Genomic DNA, 23,445 nt, shown 5'->3' with positions numbered 1-23,445 from the left:
TGTAAAGAGTTTCTTAAAAACACAATTGTTCAACACATTAATAGTAAATCATGAGTTACCAATGTTATCCTTAGTGTTTTAATTAATATATCACGGTATGCCATTGTTTAGTATATCTATACAACTAAGAGGTGGGCGTTAGTGACTACCTCTACATAATATTCATTTCAAACCAGAGTAAGATTGTTCGAGATATTTCTGATTGCTATGACATTATCAGAGTAAGATTGCTCGATGCATTTCTGATTGATATCACGTTATCAGAGTAAAATTACTCCAGACATTTCTGATTGATATCACGTTATCAGAGTAAAATTGCTCGAGACATTTCTGATTGGTATTACGTTATCAGAGTAAAATTACTCCAGACATTTCTGATTGATATCAGTTATTAGAGTAAAATTGCTCGAGACATTTCTGATTGATATTACGTTTTCAGCATAAGTAGCCTCCACAGTCCAGTTGTTTCCAAGGACGGGAATGTCCGGTAACTCAAATGAGTGGGCAATGAAGCGCCTGGACCACGTGGAGTTCCAGCGTTGTATTATTATACCTTGGGGATTCTTCAGAACAGAAGAAGAAATTAATAATGAAAAGATAGATCAAATGGAATCCTATCTTATAGCCTGAATAACACATTGTAAGATTTGAATACCTTTACGTCTATAAGAATAGCTTCCGAACTTGGCAATCTTTCCTCATTGAGTGGGATCACACGAATTTTAACTAGAAACAATAAAACATTATGGTTGATGTACATGTAATGGCTATTAAGTACATATTTTGAAATAAAAATCAAGAATACAGAAGGGTGTGTTTGGTTTACAGATCTTTGCATATGCATATAATTTAAGCAGGTAATGGAAATAATGCTATATGTTTGATATTGAATCTTCTAAGTACGAGAAATTGTCAAAATTGATAACAAAAACAGATCTAATTAGTTCCATGAATTCAACAAGGGAGGTTTATCAAACATTACTACAGTGTTTCCCATCAGTTTTCCTGTAGAACATAGGGAAATGTGTTAAGGAAATAGCTTCATGTAACATATTGGTACACCATGGAGTGCTTAAAATGCTGAAGCATAATTAAAAATTCAAAATGTTTCCACTTTTAATGACGGTAAATTTGTTTATTTGTTTTTGCAGTTGTGAAAGCTCCTAGCTTTCTCTAAAATTTACGTACATAATCTTAAAGCTATACGTGCCGTATTAAACAGTGTCTTTTTTGTTGTAAAAGGCGAAGATAACAGACAGTGATCAATTTCATAACTCCTATAAACAATATGAAAAAGAGAGTTGGACAAAAATGGACCCCTGGATATAACAGAGGTGGGATCAGGTGCCTAGGAAAAGTAAGCATTCCCTGTCGACCGGTCACACCCACCATGAGCCCTTTATATTGATTAGGTAAACGGAATTATCAGTAGTCAAAATAAATGTGTCAAGATCGGCTTAACAATCGGTATAATACATATCAGACAGCAATTGACCCAATGATAGGTTGCATACTAGATCATTATAACGACCTTAGAATTTGCAAAATGCTTACTTTAAACGAGACTGTTGAAACTCATGTAACATCAACTTGTTTGTCAGTAGCCTGCCTCGATTTAAAAACTGATTATACGCAGAGCAAGCTCTTGCGATTCGAATCAGTTGAGGTATATAAACACCATACGCAAGTGATAATGGAAAATTGTTACATAAATATGGGAAGTTGACGATGGAGAAGCTGAAATCATTCCGTTTGTCATAAAGTTGAGTTATTAGTTTGTAAACTACAGTTTACGAGAATTCACACAAAACAAGCCTTTTAACTGCAAGGCCGATCAGACATATGAAAGGTGAACTTGCAACAGATTTGCGTGTTTCATTTTCTATTTAAACTCACAAATTTAGGTATGCAGGTATAAACAGATATCGATTATTTTGTTTACGAAACTTGGAAAAATGCATTGCCTTATTTTGTTCAATATACATATTCATTCAAAAGTTTTACAGTGTGACTGTAAGACGAGCGAAGACCCATAACATCTTGTTATTCGGCAAACTTTGGCAGATTCCCTTACCCTACATCTAATTTCGGATGTATGACGTGAATTGATATGTAGCTACGCGTAACATTTGTAATGCGGTCGTCTATTTAATCTCTCGGAAAAACTGCAGCTTTTAGAAAGTAGTGATCAGAATGACTTTTTAAAAAATGAATTGATCGAGTTTGCATTAGAAATCTGCCCTCTATTTCTAGAAAAAAAACTTATTTCTCAAAGATAAACAGTTACATATATATGATGGAAAGGACTGTATTTTTGCAGGAGCTGTCAGTAGTTCTAGTTGATCAGTGACGCTAAACATGTTGTTAAACATCACTGGTATACGTATTATGGCGGAAAACATCCTACATCCGAGGTTCGATGGAATCGGCCGAGGTGATCCGAGTGAACATCTTGCAACACGAATTTAGGTATTTAATCCGCGTATTCATTTAACGCGGGTAATTTAACATAATCGATGTAAACAGTGCATTGTGACATCATTTTAGCTGCGATGATTTTTTTCTTTCAAACCAAGTAATTATGAACAAGAAAACGTACGAAGGTATGAGAAAGCTTGTCTGGAATTTAAAAACGCTTGTGGTACTTTCCAAACTGTTTATTTGTTTTTATCTACGGGGTTGTCCGCGAAGTTAGTCAATCGGAGTTCCTCGAATGTCTCGCGCACTCGACATAGATCTCGGATGTAATACGATGGCATCCATGAGTGAATTTGATGCATTGCTAGCCATGATGTACGTAACGATTGGGAAGTTATTTCCGTGCAACCAGACGCTCGGCTGTCCCCGTGAATGTGCAACGAGCTCGTCGGAGATTTGCGAAGACAGCCGAGCGTCTGGTTGAACGTCTCGTTCTTGCAGGAAGTATACTGCAGTGAAGGCGATATTTTCCCCAGAAGCATTATGGGTAATACTAATTATTTTTCAGCTGATGAACAGTAAATCGCGTGACTCAAATGTGTAATCAATGGAGCGAGTTCGTTGCGTCGCTCGCTATAATTAATGATATTGAAAATCTTATGTACGAAACAAAAGAAAAAAGTAGAAACTAAACAAAAACTATTGACTCTGTCATCATTTTAAAATATTAACGTGCATGATTGTTTACATTGTCCAAAAAGGATATAAATGACGGTGTAATAGCTTATGTCTATATATAGCAAACGTTATGAACGTGATAGGGATTGATTGCCTCGAATCTGATGACAACGATAATCATTTGAAAAGCAGTGTAATAGTAATAATATTTTTCAGACGTAATCGTGATTAATTACCTTACAATTTAATTGACCCCAACTCTATTGTTCATAGAGCGCATCAGTGTAACATTAAAGCCTTTTTACCTACTTGGTCAGGGGTATAGATCGGTTTGTCTGTCTGTATGAAAATAAAACCAGAGTCTCTGCTAACGAGGACCACCGACTCCTGTGAAAATCTCATCCTCGGATCAACAGAGGTCGCTACCAGGTAGGCATGTTCTACGTCATTCCTGTTGTCCTGGAGATCAGCGCTGTTGATTCTTAGGGTGATTTTATTCATACCTTAGATATGATATATACAATGTATAAAATAAGAATTGTTATAAAATATTACACATTAAGGTTAAATGATTCTTTAGTTGTAACCTTTGAAAAACGATATTACCGTACACTTGAGAATTAAAATGAATTGCGATATAATTAGCCAGAGAATTGATTCAGTACGTCAATCATCAGAATCATTGCACATTGCAGGAAATATCCTCTGAAAGTTGTATGAAATGAAGGCCAGTACCTGAAGAAGCTGTGAAATTGGCTGTGGAGTAAGTTGTTTGTCTGTTAGGATACTGTTGTAGAGACAGCTGTATCGCCACTCCATCTACATCCATTAAAGTCACACCCACTGTCATATTAGTGTCCACGCGGATTACGTCTGGCGTCGTGATGACGTATGTAGGACTGGGAAAACATTTTTTAAAACAATGATGATATATGATTATGAACCTCAGTAAGTCGATTGCGATTATGACGTAGCAGACACATCAACATTGATTCAGAATGAATTTTCAACGTCAAAGCATCATTTAAACACGGGTTGGTTTTGAAAATGGAAAAGGCGTTATTATTATGACTTTGGAATCAAAGTCGAATTGACGCTGATAATACCCCATATTTGGAAATTGATTAAATATTGATTGAAATTCAGTTACAATCTTAAATATAACTTTTAAATGGCGAGTCTCACAAGTCTCACTGGCAACTGGAAGTGGTGATGTGCTCCTGTAATCTAGGTACGAAGAGGCCAGAGTTGGTTATTATTTATATATACACTGAACATATTCTATAATACATGTACATGAGAAATTTAAATGGTGTTTAGCAATGTTCAAAGTTCTAAGAAGAATATAACCTATGTTCACTTCACACAATTAAAATAGTGTGATCGGAGTGTCCATTAGTACACACAGTGGTTTAGACTTTCTAAATGATAACTCTGTCCGAAAAAAAGATTACCAATGCCTACTGTGGACTTTAATCCGAACATGTCATTGGGTAAAATGCTGTCTGACATGTTTCATACCAATTGAGGCCGTTTTTTACACACTGATTTTGACTACGAGATATAGGGCTCACAGCGACTGAATACCCGGTCGACAGGGAATGACAGCCTCTCCTAGGCACCTAATCCCACCACTGGTATGTCCAGGGGTTGTGTTTGCCCTACTCTTTGTAGGAATTATGATCAATGTTCGTTATCGACTCTTCTTTCTCTTCCCTCAAGGTTTTCATCTGCTCTGTCTCGGTTCTACTATGCTTTAGCCTTCTTTCAACACAACTTTATAAGACACAGTGCCATGAATGGAACCATCATCCACAATGTCTACTCTTCAGCTCCTGATTAATTTCCAACCTTCATGTTGTTGATCGGGACGGGATGAGGGTGTTGCCTCTAAACTCTGCGATTGCCTCTTGACCCCACCTCATCCCTTAGCCTTAAGAATTCTTAATATTAATCCTCCTTCCTAGGACATCATGCATACTCGAGCCATCAAGACCCTCCAATGAATCAATACCACACGGGTACCGACTGGGTAGAGGTCAAATCTTGTTTCCTTTTGCTAATACATAATTCAGTTAAAGTATCAATCTTTCCCGAGGTTCGGTCTTTTAAAATGCATTTTAAGGATAGTCTGACATTGCAAACAGATTTATCACAGTTTTATCATTTTCCAAATATCCATTGGACCAGAAGCTCAATAGATGATGCTCCCAGTTTTATGGTAAACCTTTGAGCGCAAATCATAGGGTCGTTATAATTTTACCGTTTCTGTTTTCCCAATGATCTTATTTGCAAATAAAACCTGTTTTATGTTGAGTGCTGTCTGACATGTTTCATACCAATTGTTAGACCGTTCTTTACATGATTGTGACTACGGATTCCTCCGTTTACCTGACCAAGATAGAAGGTTCACGGCGGTTGTAACCGGTAAACAACGGATGCTTACTCCTCCAAGGCACCTGAACCCATCTCTGATGTGTAATGTGGTCTGTATTTGTCCTTATTCTTAATTTTGTATTCTTTACGGGATTTGTGATCACTGTTCGTTATCTTCACTTTTTCGTCTAATAAATGTATGCCAATAATGATCCCCCAAAACTGTGGTAGATGACATTGCATTTCAGGTGTATAGAATGCCAGCAATAACCACGTGCTGAACAGAGTGAATCTCTCCAAATAGAAGGTCAAGTTGGTGTTGCAGAGCGCTGATCAAATCGATCACCTTCTCCATTTTGACTCACTCCTATCCAGGATTGTTTAGAGGAGGTTCCTGAAAGTTCGATAGACATATCCAGGCATCTTTGGTTTGACGATGGTGTGCGCCCAAACTCCTCCTTGCACTCTCTTTGGTAAAAACAATGCCTACTAACATTTATGGACTCCTCTGGCGACAGATCAGCGTTTTCTTCGGCGAAAAATTCATCCGATTTTTTTTTTATCTTTAGCATTTTCAATAACTTCAGAGTACGCTGATGTATCGCCACTTACCGTGATATATGTAGTCCAATGAAAGAAAAAAGAGAAAATAAACTTTTAATTTGTTAATGAATCTAGGACAAACTTATATGTACATCCCAAACGTGTCTGTCCCCTATCTCATTAGTGATCGCAATGATTCTTATTACGTGCACCACACTGAATCATTAAGCGATCATCATCAAGTTTGCTGCAAATGTAAAAACTTCCACAAAATTCTAACTCAAGAATATTTTTCCATCTTGAAAATGATGTTTGCATCGACGTAGTCATACTGATGGCTTTCTGTCATTACATCGCTTACGTCTATCATGGTTGATTATGAAAACCCTATTTTGAAGCTTAATCTTATAGAGAAATGATGTCAGTATTATATTGCCTTTTGGAGTATTAAACAAAACTCCACTATCATCAAGAAAAAACCCCAACATTTCTTTATTCACCCAGTACTTCTTTACTACTAATGAAAATTTCATTGTCGGAGAGAACTTCATTGGGCAGCAAGTACGCGAGAATTAACCAAAGATCTGCATCATCCTTCTGAAACTTTTTTAAATACCTTAGGTGAACACTCCACTCCATAAAAGAAAACTGATTACTATAGGTAGCAATGAAAGGCGAAGATAACGAACAAAACAGTGATCAATCTCATAACTTCTATAAGGAATAGAAAATAGAGAGTTGGACAAACACGGACCCCTGGACACACCAGAGGTGGAATCAGGTGCCTAGGAGGAGTAAGCATCCACAGTTGACAGGTCACACCCACAATGCACATTGCATACTTGCTTGTGACAATATATACATTTGAATCTACAAAGAATATATATATGCATGTATATCCTAACTCAGTATCGTCTAATTGTGGATCAACACCAACCTGAATGTTACGAAACACATAAAAGATAATGCAGCATAAATCTCATTTGATGGAGTATGGTGTGGTGTCCTGCCTAGAGATATTACATCATCTACATTTTGCGTAAAATCCATTTAAAGTGTACCATAACACAGTATCTACCGCCCCCACGGGATCTATCTTCTTTTTTTTTCTGAACAAGGCATCGGGCGAAGGACACGCTAAATTGGATTTCTATGCTGTTTTTACCAGCTCTATGAATAAGGGATGTCGTACTAGCTCAATACTTCAAGACAACAAGCAAATTGACCTTGTGGAGCTTTAAAATAAAGACGCCAATTTAAGTTAATATGGTCTGTTCTCACGAGAAATTGTCTACCCAACAGTTTTGTAAACCGGACTAGTAGCTTGTTTATGGTGACAGTAACGCTATTGCTGTGGCATGAAACTGAAACTACATGTATGATACGTAAAAGCTCGTTCTCTTATTGTACCTGGTCAAATTCTGCTACTATCGCATAATCTGATGCATCAGTATCCAGTATGAACTGATCCATAACATTTGGCAATGCCAAGACAGGGATTTTTGCTAATGCAAGTATCAGACTATCAAAAGCCTCCTGCTGTGTTTGACCCACATGAATACAGGTTTTTACCAGTTAGTCATTTAAGAGGTCTAGTTTTCTTAGCATAGTCCTTTATGAAAATTCTATGGTAGTAAGCAAAACCTAGGAACATTTCAATATATTTTGTATTATTTCCCACTGTTTGACTACTTTGATATCCTCGTCCGAATTATAAAATCCAGTCTCACTGAACTTGCACCCCAGAAATCCCACTTCTGTTTTTAACAACGTGCACGTTGAAGGTTTCATTTTCAAACCCTATTGTCGCAAACGTTATAAACTAAATCCAAGTTTTGAAAGTGATTCTCATATGTTTAAATCATCGCAAGAGTGTCGTAAAGAAGTCAGCATAATATCTCAAGGATGAATTGACCATTCATTATTCTGTTGATGATGCTTTATATAACATCCGTGCTCAGTTGGGTAAGCTGGAAAAGGCCATGCTTTGTAATAAAGGCTGTTTATCTCTGTCAGAGTCCGTTTAGGTTAAGTTGATCGTATGTTTAATTTGTATCCACTTTGGAAAATCATTCATTACTGGACAATGGGTCAATGCATTCCTCTATAAAAGGTAGGGGATAAACATACTTTTTAGTTACTAAATTTAGTCTTTACCATCTTTTTCTGACTAATTAGAGCACTATGCCCATTCTGAGACTGATAGTTTTATGACGTCTGCGTTTTCAGATGCGTGGGTGACGCGTCGCATCCTCTGACAGGATTGCTAAACCTGTGTCAATAGAATGCTGTATCTTAATGACGTTTCTGATGTCATTATCATTTTATGAAAAAAAAATCCCTCTACTTCTCTGGCTGATTGACGTCTAAATTCATGATAGACTCTTATAGTAATGACCGTAAATGGCCTGGAAGATGCATGACCTAATTTCTCACTCATTTAGTCAACTTCAATAAACACTCGTCCCTTATGAATAGAGTAATAACTATCACTTGCATTGACTAAAACAAAGTCTGGACAGTTTATCTGGAGTTTCCAGAATGCCTGCATCTTGGCATCATAACTGAAACGTTGTCCCGATGTTCAAATGCAAACTTTCTGTGCAATCCTTCAGAAAGTTTGCTATTGACATAAACATCCTGAATTCGGTTGAATCACCGATTTACTGGGCACTGTTAATATGACAAATATTGTTTTCCTTTTCCCCTTATTCATCTGATTTGATGGAAAACTGTTTCTATGCAAAAAATCTAAACCTATTAACATCCCATCATCAAGAAATTCTACTTTTTATCCATAGGACCAGTTATGAATGTATCTATTTTCTTCTCTCTACCTGCTTCATGGATAACAGTATGCCTCTTTGAAATAGGTGACTTGGTATTCATCGAATTATATCAGAGATGATTTTTATTTTTGTATCCACTACTGCAACCCTTTCTCTGAAATTGACTGTCAAGCTTAATCTGAACATCGAAGTAAATACTAGCTGTTGCATAGTGTTATTAATACCAGCATCAGGTTTCCCAGAACAGATGTTTTCTGTGCGATGATGGGTTTTGTCCAGTCAGCATTGGATTTGATGTGTTGGTCCCTCTTTTTTTTTATTTCCTTTGTCTGCGTTTCTTTCATGTTTGTTTGATAGTCGTTGATGTTTACTGCGAAACTTTCTCTGAACTGTCACCTGGCTTTGTAGGATATCACTGCTGACCTAAGTTGGAGTTACGGCTGTTGCCCCGATCCATTGTCGTTTAAAGACCTGTTGGTACCCTTTGGTCGTGTAATTAATCTTATCCTTAACTAAATGACCCAGTCTAACACCATTGAAACAAATACGGATCTCCACAATCCGTCATTTTAAATTAGATTTTGCTGCCTTATTGTTTAGCTTCGACTGTAGCATGTTGTCTACCAGTATCTCGATTTGGACTTGGATTGATCCGACTCTGGTTCACGAAGATACTTCACACCATGCTTTCCTGATGTCACTGTGCTTGCGGATTCCATTGCTTCTCCGTGTAAGTCCAAGGAATCATTTCACTTCTAATTGTTTTTACCAAAGGTAGCCTTTGCCGTATGTTGAGATCATCTGTCGATGGTTATCCCAATGAAGTTAGGTTTCGCGATAGCCACATGCTGTCCTGCTCCCTTGTCGCAACAATCTTATAGCCTGTAAGAATACGTGCCAACATTATAGCCTGTAAGAAAACGTGCCCCACTAATCTCTAAACGTCTTCAATACCAAGGACAGTAATAGGTCGACTTTATCTTCAAGAGTCTCACTTAGAATTTGATATGCACTTAGGAATTGTATGCTCAAGGTCTCGGGCCATTCTTGAAAACGGAAATGTTTTTAAACTTACGGTTCAAGTCATCAAATGTGAGTGAACGATCCTGATTTGTGTGCCATCTGTACAGCTGATTTACTTTACCCTCAAGGGACAAATTTTTACTCACTTGTCCGAACTCGGTCATTCACATTTAGCTGTAAGTTGTTAAATTTAGTAATAGAGGTAGTCCAATTAGAGCATCCATTAGATTGCAAATACTTTGATAAATCCCAGGCAGAGATATAAGGATTGGTCAAGGAACAGGTAATATGACCGTCGACAGGCAAGTTGGACGGTGAATGATGTCTGGGTATTCCTGTCGTACATGTCGGTGAGCGACCTCTACTATCAAAATGATACTGTACAGGCGACTGTAGATAGTTATAGTCCTCCTGTAATGGTAGGACACTGGAGACGATGAACTATGGTCATGGTCGTAAGCCAGATGACCGTAGACCACATGAAGTGTTGTAACAGCGCGCCTAAAATGTCTGTGACAGCTGAGGCAAAGGCAATATCGTATAATTTTTTTTCGCGATAATCCAATTTTCGCTTTGTTTGCGAGGATCTTAGGATCACAACAACAAAAAATCGCCGAAAATTGACACCAGTTGAATAACGTAATTTTTAAGCTGCGAATAGAAACTCACCACCTTAGGAGAAACTCACCACCTTAGGTATGTAGTACTGATGTACTGATACGGTGACCAGGTGTAATCCCGTGAGATTCAATCAAGGGGATATTACTATGCTTTGCAAGTAAAAAAAATATTCTAAAGAGGTATTTGGCCCAGAAAAGATGGCACAAAATCAGCGATTCACAACAACACTAACAAAAAGGCGGGGATCACACACTACATATCACAGACTACATATAGCCCTGAACATAGCTACGAAATCATACACTACATATAGCCCTGAACATAGCTACGAAATCACACACTACATATAGCCCTGAACATAGCTACGAAATCACACACTACATATAGCCCTGATCATAGCTACGAAATCACACACTACATATAGCCCTGAACATAGCTACGAAATCACACACTACATATAGCCCTGAACATAGCTACGAAATCACACACTACATATAGCCCTGAACATAGCTACGAAATTGGAACAAGACAATGCTATGGCGGTAGCAAACTTCAATCCCAACCTGAACAGTAAAGTTAATGAGAGTTCCGTAAAACGTTTTAAGATGGTATATGTTAAAGAAATTAACTCTATGAAAAAGGAAAATTGATCATTCTGATGAGAATTTAACAGAATTGCACCCACAAAACCGTGGCAGGAAAGTTCAAGTTCAAACTTTTGTTAATCGATCAGACATTCTAGTGAAAGGAATTACAATGGCGCATGACCGATCATTATTTGGGCATATTTATATTTCGAAAACCTAGGAAAACCCGGGACCGGTATCGGTAGTTGAGTGGTAGAGCGTTCGCTTTGTAAACAGGAGGTCGACAGTTCGAGCCCCACTCGTGCCATGGCAGCGACAAACTTAAGGCGGAAGCATAACTAATGATTGTTTCTTCACCACAGGCTCGGTATTTAGAGGTGAGAAATACAGGTCTTTAGGGTATGACCTTAAAAAACGGAGGTTCCGTGTCGCTACAGGCGTTGGCACGTTATAAAATCCTCACTGTTACGACCCGTAGCACTAAGCATATATGTAAGGCGAAGATAACGAACAATGATTAATCTTATAATTCCTATGAGGAATACAAAATAAAGATTTAATTGGGCAAACATGGACCCCATGGGCATACCAGAGATACAATAAGGTACCTAGGAGGAGAAAGCATACCCTGTCGACCGGTCACACCCGCACTGAGCCCTTTGTCTTGATCAGGTAAACAGAGTAATCCATAGTAAAAATAAGTGTGTCAAGAACGGCCTCACAATCAGCATGAAACAGGTCAAATAATAGGTTGTATTGGCAAACTAGATCATCATAACGACCATAGAATTTGCGAAATGCTGACTTTAAACGAGACTGTTGAAGCCCCTGTCACATACCTGGGTATGATGAATTGGAAGGGAACTACGACGAAAAAAATCGCGAGGGCTAAAAATGTTTACAAGCGAAAAGTCTGTTTCTGGAAAATGATGAGTCCAAAATTAAAAAAACCCGACACTTTCGTATCATGTGTTCGGCTTCCGGTGATTAGCCTGATTACCAAGTTCTTAGACAAAATATAATTGGGAGAGGATGTCCAGTTTTCAAATATATGTAGTATGTGATCTAAAGAATCAGCAAAGGTGTTTGAATCATTCGAATAATGAAGGTCTGTTGACACTCGTTTTTTTTTAATCAAAAGATAAAAATAAGATTGGACGTACTTTGTTTGAATGGAATGAAATCTCATTCTATCTCGAAACGTGGATTGACTTCAAATGAGGAAAATTAGAAATGAACTTAGTAATGTTACAAGTTTGTTTACATAATTAAAGCACATGCCAAAACGACAACGGAAATGGGTTCTAAAACTTTGAAGGCCGGATGACCACTCGTAAAAGTAATAGGAAATTGTTAAAGACATAAAAGTGACAGGAAATAGTTGTATGTTGGTGAGTTTTCTGATTTTACATGATGAACAGTTGAATATTGATAGTGATATTTACTATTAAGGGGTTATCTGTTGTATGTATGTGGGTACTCTGACTTTACATGATGAACTAAGTTGAATATTACATTTGGAGACGATGACATTTACTATCAGGGACGGTTATATAAAGTTTTAACACTGATTGAATACCTCTGCTTATTGTATCATTTATAGACCAAGTAAAAAACCCATGTTGTATTTTGTTTCTTCCAGATGTTTGATTACGTATCACCATGGACAAAACGAAGCTGTGGTCCAAATACATGTTTTAACCCATGCCAAGTTCAAAGGCGTTTTTCAAAAGTTTGTTTCCATTGTTTGGTTGTTTCCTTAAGTTACATCTTGCCAATTATATCATTGTGGGCGTCAGTGTCTGCTAATCACTAGAGAATGGCTATTATATCATTGTGGGCGTCAGTGTCTGCTCATCACTAGAGAATGACAATTATATCATTGTGAGCGTCAGTGTCTGCTAATCACTAGAGAATGACAATTATATCATTGTGGGCGTCAGTGTCTGCTAATCACTAGAGAATGACCATTATATCATTGTGGGCGTCAGTGTCTGCTCATCAATAGAGAATGACAATTATATCATTGTGAGCGTCAGTGTCTGCTAATCACTAGAGAATGACAATTATATCATTGTGGGCGTCAGTGTCTGCTACTCACGAGAGAATGACAATTATATCACTGTGAGCGTCAGTGTCTGCTAATCACTAGAGAATGACAATTATAACAGTATGGGCGTCAGTGTCTGCTAATCACTAGAGAATGACAATTATATCACTGTGGGCGTCAGTGTCTGCTAATCACTAGAGAATGACAATTATAACAGTATGGGCGTCAGTGTCTGCTAATCACTAGAGAATGACAATTATATCACTGTGGGCGTCAGTGTCTGCTAATCACTAGAGAATGACAATTATAACAGTATGGGCGTCAGTGTCTGCTAATCACTAGAGAATGATAATTATATCATTGTGGGCGTCAGTGTCTGCTAATCACTAGAGAATGACAATTATATCATTGTGGGCGTCAGTGTCTGCTAATCACTAGAGAATGACAATTATATCATTGTGGGCGTCAGTGTCTGCTAATCACTAGAGAATGACAATTATAACAGTATGGGCGTCAGTGTCTGCTAATCACTAGAGAATGATAATTATATCATTGTGGGCGTCAGTGTCTGCTAATCACTAGAGAATGACAATTATAACAGTATGGGCGTCAGTGTCTGCTAATCACTAGAGAATAGCAATTATATCATTGTGGGCGTCAGTGTCTGCTAATCACTAGAGGATGAAAATTATATAATTGATAATTGGGGTGTCAGTGTCTGCTAATCACTAGAGAATGACAATTATATCATTGTGGGCGTTAGTGCCTGCTAATCACTAGAGAATGATAATTATATCATTGTGGGCGTCAGTGTCTGCTAATTACTAGATAATGACAATTATAATAGTATGGGCGTCAGTATCTGCTAATCACTAGAGAATGATAATTATATCATTGTGGGCGTCAGTGTCTGCTAATCACTAGAGAATGACCATTATATCATTGTGGGCGTCAGTGTCTGCTAATCACTAGAGAATGATACTTATATCATTATGGGCGTCAGTGTCTGCTAATCACTAGAGAATGATACTTATATCATTGTGGGCGTCAGTGTCTGCTAATCACTAGAGGATGACAATTATATCATTATGGCCGTCAGTATCTGCTAATCACTAGAGAATGACCATTATATCATTATAGTCGTCAGTGTCTGCTAATCACTAGAGAATGATAATTATATCATTATAGGCGTCAGTGTCTGCTAATCACTAAAGAATGACCATTATATCATTATAGGCGTCAGTGTCTGCTAATCATTTTGAGTTGGATACTGTTACACGTAGATGTAATCCGAGGTTCTCATCCCCTTCACTCCTATAGCTAGCAAAAATACGGTGAAATAATGGAAGAATAACTGTAGATATTTGTTTCATGCAATATATTGTATATGTCATTACCATGGTAACCATTAATTACAGGAAAAACAGATATGTCTAATTAATCATATTTACTCTCACATTGTAATATGTTTTATCCTATTTTAAATAGAAAATCATGTTAGAAGTAAATATGATTTCAATACAGTCTGCCAGCTTTTTGTGTAAATTACAGAACAATTTAAGAACATCTTACCTGCTTGTCACTTGTACGATGGTCAGAAATACATAAATGAATATTTTCATCATCATGACTAAACGTTCAGACTTTTAATCTGAAATCCAGGTAATGCCAAACGCTCTTCTGCAAATGTTCACATCTGATGCAGACATTTCCAAAAATACCTTCATGTAAATGTTTTTATAAACAAGTGGAGTCTACGAAAGAGAATTTTGTTCGTATCTGTTATATATATATATCGGCTTGCTCTCTTGCAGTAAAACAGCTGTTTGCTTGGTTTTTTCCCATACGATTTTAAATGATAATGTCTGAACATCTATGATATATAAGCTTTATATCTTGCATTTTCAATTCTTGGCATTGGGCCTGGTTTTTATAGGAGATGCATGAAAAAGGAAAATCACATATACTTTGGTTTATACCAAGAATCCATGTTTTAAAATCAGAAAGTTTCAACTTGATGGCTTTCAAATAAAGAAAATGAGTTCTTGTAATTTTTCAATATTTATTGTACCATGATTAAATTGTAATTGTAAAATTAAAAACATAAAAGGCAGTATGCACAAAGTGATACAACAAAACCCGTATATAGAACCAGCTATATCTGTACCATTCAAAAACAAGCTTATTCATTCTACCTCCTGAAACACAAGGTCTGTTAATACAAAAAGGACATAATTACAACTGTACATCAAACAACGATAACAAACATGAAAAGATGTCAGAAAATGCGGCACTTCCTCGTCACAACGACGGAAATCCAAAAATAAAAACAGATGAGTGGTGCTCTTAACGAAAATGGTGTGGCACAAAATGAACAAAAAACTATGTGCGTGTATTCCGTGAACAATTTTTACGGACAACTTTTAAAAATAAGATTGGTCCCCCAGAATAAACAAAATGTTGGCAGTGACCATCATATATGGTAAAATGATACAAGTATACACTTCCAACAATTTTTTTATGCATGTTTATATCTCATTTTAAAACTAAACATGCAGAGATGTGTCAACATTGTGTCTGCTAAACTACATATTGGAACTTGTAGTCAAAAATTCTAAAACACGTGACTACTTATGAAGATCCAATCTCCTGACACGTGTTATGGTGATCATGCTTAAAGATTCAAGAGATTGTTATCACAACAAAAATTCAAACATGAATCGTGATCTTTGGTTGTACATTAACTTTGTAAACCGTTTGATGTCATGGGACTTTGAACATATAAAAAAAATTACGTCCTCGTAATCATACATAAAATTGATGTCGTTTCAACATGGTTGACTACCATTGCTGTTCTGAAGACGACAAGCATGCGCTCATTACACGTGTTCTGCAGTTTGAGGATAGCCAGCAGATTGGTAACTAAGAAGTCCGGTTGTGCTTTGATTGGAGAAGCTGCGCAGGAAGTCCGGTCTGTTGTGCTCTTTCATGGATCCCTTTCGACTGTACCGTCTACCCATCACGGCTGTGTTACCGGTCTGAGTCTGCAGACGTGTGATCATGTCCCGCTGAATCACTCTCTCGTGACGTCTCTTCATTACTCCCACGATGAAACATCCCAACATTGCGAAGAAAACGAGTGCAGCGAGAGCCAATACCCCCAGAAGTACGATAAACAGCCCCTCATTCTCCACATGAGTCACCAACTTGATCTCCGTGCCTGTGAACAGGGCAATAAGTGCATACGTATATAGTTGTAGAATAAGTAATGGTTATCATCTAGCATCCGAGTAATATTCACATTATCAAATAGATGGGCGGTCTTCTGTCACGAGTGCGCGGAGCGCACGAGTGAGAGAAGGGCCGCCCATCTCTTTGATAATGTGAATTTTACGAGGATGCTAGAAGATAACCGACTTGTCACATATTTCAAAAGCTTCTCATTTTACATTTATTGAACCATACATTCAATACAATGGTAGATTGCCATAGATGCATGTGTATAAAAAATTTAATACGCTTTACCCGTAAAACAGCAAAACTAACTTAACGAAAATTGATTATCCCTGTCAGTATCAATCACATATTCGTGGCTTCATAAATAATTTTTCAGGAATTTAATTCTATACATGTATTTTGTACAAATGTTTTAAGAAAACATGTATAACACAAATATTAAAGTAGGAAAAGGATTAAAGACTTGCACTAGCAAACTCTTTATAAAATGAAAGAGAGAGAGAGAGATTTAACATTACTGACTGGAAAAAAACAACAAGGTCACAGGTATGTGTATATCTGTTCCATAACAATTCCTGTCTGCTTCAACGTCCATCATCAATCGGCGCACGCTTTACCCGTAAAACAGCAAAACTAACTTAACGAAAACTGATTATCCCTGGCAGTATCTATCACATATTGGTGGCTGTATAACACAAATATTAAAGTGGGAAAAGGATTAAAGACTTGCATTAGCAAACTCTTTATAAAATGAGAGAGAGAAAGAGAGAGTTACTGACTGCAAAAACGGTCACAGGTATGTATATACATGTATTTGTTACTTAACACTTCTCGTCTGTTTCAATGCCCCAGACATCGATCGGCGCACGCTTCGCCCGTGAAACAGCAAAAGTAACTTCAAGAAAACTGAATTATTACCGTCTTGTTTCTATTGTGTAATTCTGATGTTAGTACCGCCCATGCGATAACAAGGTGGGAGGAGCTCGTTTTATCACATATGCGATAACAAAACCCTATTGATGATAACTAGATACAATACCTGAACAACAAAAGAAAATCACTGTAAATATGTGACAAGGTTCATTCAATACACCTTATAATAACTGTAAACAACTCTAGTTTCGCTGAGTATTCATTTGAGGCCAAGAAAATTTATATCATTAAACATAGAATCGCCTTTAGAATTTTTATAAAACTCTTTACCTTATCGTTAAATGATTTGATGACTGTTTCTCTTTCTGTTGTTTAAAGTTTAGAACAAAACTCTGATGAGCAGAGTAAGAAACTACACACAATGCATAAAAATGTGAAAAATAAGAAAACTTCAATAATCATAACGGTGTTGTAGCATAGAATCCCCCCCCCCCCGGAAAAAACGGGCCCTGGATAGACATCCCCCGGAAAGATGGTTCTGGCATAGAATTTCCCTTAGGAAGAATTAACCCAGGTCCAATCCACCCCCTAGGAAAAACCGTCCCAGTATAGAATTTTTCCCTAAATGACAGTACGCTTTCCCCCTTCTTACATTTTAGCTATGTATCCGTTTCCAGTTCTATTATCAGAATTCTCTTACTTATCTACACCCAGGAATTCTTATTATTGCTTTTAATTTTGAGCAGGGTCTTTTGTATAACAATCATCATCTTATCTTTTTTTAAAGAAGGAAATTATTCAAATCGTGTAATGATATATTAAAATTCATTCAGACATGTCAAGTCTTTATCGTTATTTACTAGTAACATTTGAAATAGTGAAGTTGGGAAGAAGTGAATGGTTTTTTTTATTTAGAATTTAAATAAATGGGAAAATTAAGTTACTTTGATTTATACTGTGCATCTATTTTACTTTTCAGATATTTTAATTGTATATCCTTTAGTTGACTTTTTACGAAAAATCCTAATGCTATTGACAATCGTTAAGGTCTTTTGGGAAGCATATTGTATTTACTATATGCAATTCAAAGTTTTCAGCGTGTAAACCCAACTTCAACATCTCAACAACAAAAAAATGTTCGTTTATTTTATGAATATCATAATATTAATGAGCGCATATCTATTTCATTAAACTATAACAAATGAAATCCGGAAACAAGAGGGGGAAAATTTATACGAGGGCGGTTTATCCGCCCAAGGGGAAACTCTATACCGACTTTGTACATAAGGGGAAATTTATATGCTGGGGTGCTTTTTTCCCCTTTGGGGAAAATCAATCCCGGGTCCGTTTTTCCGGGAGGAAAGTCTATGCGGGGGGGGGGGGGGGGGGGGGGGTATGTTGTGTCTATGCTACAACACCGGTACTTTTATCTTCTGTCTGTATCCCTAAGAAAGTTAAAGATACTTTTCGTATATTTACCTTTTTTTCGACTCAAAACAATTTTTGCATCGGCTGAAAAACACAAGTAAAAATGGTTTACATCGAATGGAAACAAAGACAGGATTTTATATGGATTTGCTTGGTAACTTCATATATGTACATGAATGTTATGAAATAAGACATGTGAAATCTCGAATGCATATTTTTCCTAAAAAATATTCTTGTTTCATGTCAAAAGAGCGGAAGACGATATACATTATAAACTTAATTTTCCCTACATGTACAAAGTATTAATTCTATATACAAACTTATTTTCCGAGCTTCATTTATTTCACAATTTCCCGATACATATCCCATACATAAAAACAAACTTTGCTATTCAAGTCTATATGCATAAAAATATGCATAGACAGAAAGGTTGTAATATAGTTGGCAATGAAAACTACAAAAGAGCGGTCTTTTCCAAATCTCGTATGTATTTCCAGCATTTTAATGATTGTGTTCATACCTTCATTCATAACGTGCTGCACTTCAATGGAGAATCCCTTCTCTTCATACTTGGAGTCGGAATGAAATTCAAGACGAAGGAAAGGGCCCTCTGAGACAAACGTGCGACCAGTATCAGCGCTACCACAAAGCTTTATAGGAGTCCTAAACACAAAAGGGGGCGGATTAGTAACCTACCTATGAATTTTATTTTCTAGAATTTTCAAATCTTCTTTAAACAGATTTTTCAATATTCAGTTTACATATATCAATTAAATTCTGTCGGTAGATGAAGAATGAAACCAGTCATTAAAATTTCCAATCTCACAACTTTGATATCATCATCTTATATTTCCTTGAAGTATTGTTATGCTTACGACTGAGAGGACTTTGACAGACGTATTATTAAATAGTCGCTCTGGCACTGCGTAGATTCCTGCAGCTGGAGTTGTTGTATTGTCATCACCCACATCCCTGTCGTCTGGTTGAATATCCATTCCTTGTCCTCATTTGGTGAGTACTTTTGCGGATAATTCGAACTCTCCACCTTAGTTCTCCCTGTTGTAATTATCTCTCTCCCTTTGTCTGCAGAAATTTAATTACACGAATTTAAAAATTCAATCGTGCATTTAGAAATTAGACGATAGTAAAAGATGGCTTTTGGGAGGGGAGAGATTTTTTCCCCAAAATGAATTAAAATTGTAATTTTGTTTGAAGGCTGCACGTAATTTGTAAGATGCGACACTTCCATAAGTGAGTGGCGTGGGGTCTGACGTGATATTGGACATTTTCGCATTAAAACTTACAGACTCGTAAATACATCTTAATAATTCATTGTTAGAACGAAAACAGATAACATCAGTAACATCATATGCAGCAGAAGATAGAATTGGATTGATCACGTGCTTAGAATGGATAACACCAAACACTGTGCAGTAGCTCTGACCCGGAATCCAAGAAAAGTGGGAAGGCCGAATACAGCTTGGCGAAGAACTACCAAAACAGAAAGAGACCAACTGGGATGGAAAAGCTGGAGTGCAGCGAGGGTGAATGCCTTTGAAACGGAAAATTCCCCAGTGTGCATATTTTTTCCTACACACGCTTTTAACAATCAACCGTCCCAGAACTATCCTCCACTTACAAGTGAGACCTAACCATCAAAAACTAAAGTGATGTTCTTAGTGTGCTGGGTTAGCTTAATGACTTCATTTTCTAAGTAAGCGTCATTTCGGGTTGATTAAAAACCCCACACATTTTCAAAACTAAAACTGAGATATAAAATAAAGAGAAATTAATTATTTTTTGTATACAAGTTATGGTGAGAATTAGCGGTTCATGGAAAATCATACCTATATCCTGTTGATTGTTTTATTTTGAAATACACTGAATATCTGGATAAGGAAGTAGGTTGACATTGAAATTCAAAAACTGTCAATGGTTATTCAAGTTTCCTGTTAGAAGTTTGCCATATTTGTATTTCAGAGGGATTTTTCTTCTTGGTCGAATTCCCAGAATGTTGCAGCATAAGCTGAACAATGGACAAAACAGGCATGAATATACATTGTATTAGCCAGGAATATTTTGTAAATTGAAAAACTACCACCAGTCGTTCCGAAATCCCGATCGTATATCAAAGAAAGAAGAGAGCAATGCGGTGCGCCTAAGTGGCTGAATTTAGATTTAAAAGTATTTAAAAAAAACAACCTGTGAAGTCATTCAAATGACGCAGATTTGAAGACGTTTCTTAAGTGACTGAATACTTAGACAAAACATTTTTGAGAGATACTACAGTGTAAAAATTTACGCTTTTCGAGCGCTCCACGTTTTCCGGAAAGGTTATGTCACCAAGAGGCACTGGGGCAATGTGTAAATATAAAACTAAAGTGTTAGAAGTTCATCAGAATGTATCGGACACAAGGTTCAACCATCAAACAAATGATCAGTTTCAAAATTTGGTGCAAATTATTTCTTTCTTTTGCATTGAATACCGGTACATTTATGTATTTCATTATAACATTTGTAATCCAGTAATGGACACATTTGCACGGTGCCAACAAGAGAGCGTAAGCTTTCAAACATAGGTTAATACTTTGATGAAACACCGGACATGTACCAATATATTATTCTTCATAATTCAAAGACACGGGTACATGTAGAATATCGTTTTATTTCTTCAAGAATTTGTTGGAATAAAACCTTGATGAAACTACTTTGAAAGTGGAAAGTTAAAGTATGTGAAACTTAAATTTTGCAGAATCTAATATGTACTGTGCACACAAGTATATAGTTAAACTCACTATAATTGAATTGATTAAAAGAGGTATACATCCAATGAAAATGTTTCCCGTTTTCCAATAACAAAATTGGGGTCTTGCTAACTATTAAGTGGAATAAAAGACAAATATTTTTGATATACTGCTTAGTTCAATTGAATTTAAGATCTCTGTGCAAAATTGGAATCTTCAGGGGCGTTACTCTATATCCTTGTCGAATTGGTAATGTGACGTAAAATACTGGCGGAAGTAGAAAAAAAGTTTATTTCAAAATTGTGTGTGTGTTATAAAGAAAACCTTTATGTTTTATAAGATTAGTTAACGGAGATGTGAATTTGATTATTGAAAGAGATATTTACATACATTTTAAACTAAATATTATATGCAAAAAATCAAAGATATGTGGTTCGAGAAATGAGGTTGAGAAAATTTACACAAAAAAGTAAAGTGGTCACATAATCGTATTTTGCAGTATTTAAATTCCAATATAAGTAATATATGGTAACATACCTGCTTTGGATGTCGAAATAAGTAATATTAAGCTTATTTGCAATAGGTCTGCAATGTGCCTTGTTGACTTCATTTTGCGTGTTGTACATCAACGTTAGCGCTGGCACTTAGAGAAGACAGTCTTACATCGCGTCCCTCTGACTTGCCACACTACACTGCTCTCACTCGAGAGAAATGCAGCAATTATATTGCACTTCATTTTTTCCGCTCATAATTGGTATGTAAACAAATTTCACTCTATGTATAGCACAAATATTTCCTTGTTTGTCGCTTTCCCATCCCTGACAGAGAGCTGCAATAAAGTTAAACAAATTTTACTCTATATCCTTGATTCGACATATATTGAGACTTTCCCCCCCACTGAAATGGTATTTTCATACAACCCTTGCTGTCGCTTTATATTGTGTCTGTCTGCCTCCTACCTTGAATAACTTCTCCAAAAAGATAAATAGGCAATTTATTAAAATTATAATTGAAGACAAAACGCACAAAATAATATACTATTGCCTGTTGCATTAAAACCTTACAAAATGCAAATAAAAAGTATAACCGGCCGTGGAACAAAATAACATACTATTGCATATTGCATTAAAGTCATACAATGTGCAAATAAGAATATACATCCAGGCTAGCCGGCCATGGAATAAAATACAGTATAAAAGCATATTGTGCACTACCAAAACAAAACTATATACAACATGTAAACATTTGTGTTTTACCAAAAATAATTGGGTTCATTGAAGAGATTAGAAAAAACATGATGATTCCATCCGACAATATATATATATAATCGGATGTTATATCGCCGCAGTAACAAATAGACAGATATCGCCGCAGTAACAAAATAGACAGATTTGTCCTGTAATTTGTACGATATGTAACTAGCACAAATATGGGCTAACTTGTTAACACCATTATATCATAACTATCGATATAAGCACTCTGACGCCCATGTGATCTTTCAACTTGAACTGAAAGTGAATGATAAAACAAAGTTGTGTCACAAATGTCTAGTTTGCTTTATTATACAAATTGTCCCATGATTCCGTGCTACAAATAATCCGGACATTTATTTCTTACTAGAAAACTGGTGAAGAGATTGCTGCAGCTTAACAATCCATGTGTTTTATTTTTATCAAAAATAATGAAGGTCTTTGTTTAGCAAATTAGATTTTTAATAAACAGAATATCCTTCTGTGAGTTCGTTAAAGATGAAAAAGATAATTTTATTATCGACTGAGACTTTTGTTTCGTACTCTTTAACTGGAAGCCATAAGCAGATAGGCTGTTTATTTGGTATTACACTATTTTGGATAGAGATGTGTTTTTAGAATGCTCACAACTTCAACTTTAAAGTTTTAGGAATATTGCTGATGTACGAAGAACAAAGAGTAATAAAACTTGTAGAAATAGTTTCTGTTGAAGAGAAAAGAATATGGAGAAAACGTGGTGTAACACCTACCAAAGAAGGTAATGTGCTACCGACATGTACTTGTACTTAGAAACGAAATATCAGGGAACCTAGATCGTTTCGCTGCAAC

The 23,445-nt window shown here is 36.5% G+C and overlaps 2 protein-coding genes across 3 annotated transcripts in view; both read right to left on the bottom strand.

Annotated features, from left to right (window-relative positions):
* The window catches only part of LOC125648013 (complement C3-like), a 39,668-nt gene extending 24,825 nt beyond the window's left edge, over positions 1-14,843 (bottom strand). The window contains exons 1-5 of one of the 2 annotated variants that reach the window (XM_048874904.2): positions 14,658-14,843; positions 3,832-3,995; positions 3,402-3,599; positions 656-726; positions 432-563 (exon numbers count right to left, since the gene is read on the bottom strand). In XM_048874904.2, coding sequence (XP_048730861.2) covers positions 432-563; positions 656-726; positions 3,402-3,599; positions 3,832-3,995; positions 14,658-14,713 — 621 coding nt within the window. In that variant the 5' untranslated portion in view covers positions 14,714-14,843. Of the gene's footprint in view, positions 1-431; positions 564-655; positions 727-3,401; positions 3,600-3,831; positions 3,996-14,657 lie in introns of those variants that run through there. The other variant, XM_056156231.1, reaches the window with a different exon arrangement.
* A 284-nt stretch (positions 14,844-15,127) lies between these two features.
* LOC125648033 (uncharacterized) lies at positions 15,128-22,144 on the bottom strand. The gene is made up of 5 exons (XM_048874926.2): positions 21,905-22,144; positions 19,499-19,706; positions 19,144-19,286; positions 18,675-18,707; positions 15,128-16,305 (listed from the first exon to the last, which is right to left on the bottom strand). The coding sequence occupies exons 1-5, from the start codon at positions 21,975-21,977 to the stop codon at positions 15,965-15,967; spliced, it is 798 nt and encodes a 265-aa protein (XP_048730883.1). The 5' UTR covers positions 21,978-22,144; the 3' UTR covers positions 15,128-15,964.
* Positions 22,145-23,445: the final 1,301 nt, after the last annotated feature.

This window comes from Ostrea edulis, chromosome 1 (assembly GCF_947568905.1).
Source record: "Ostrea edulis chromosome 1, xbOstEdul1.1, whole genome shotgun sequence".
Taxonomy (NCBI): Eukaryota; Metazoa; Mollusca; class Bivalvia; order Ostreida; family Ostreidae; genus Ostrea; species Ostrea edulis.
Note: the sequence above shows the minus strand (reverse complement) of the source record. Positions and strands in the feature narration are given on the sequence as shown.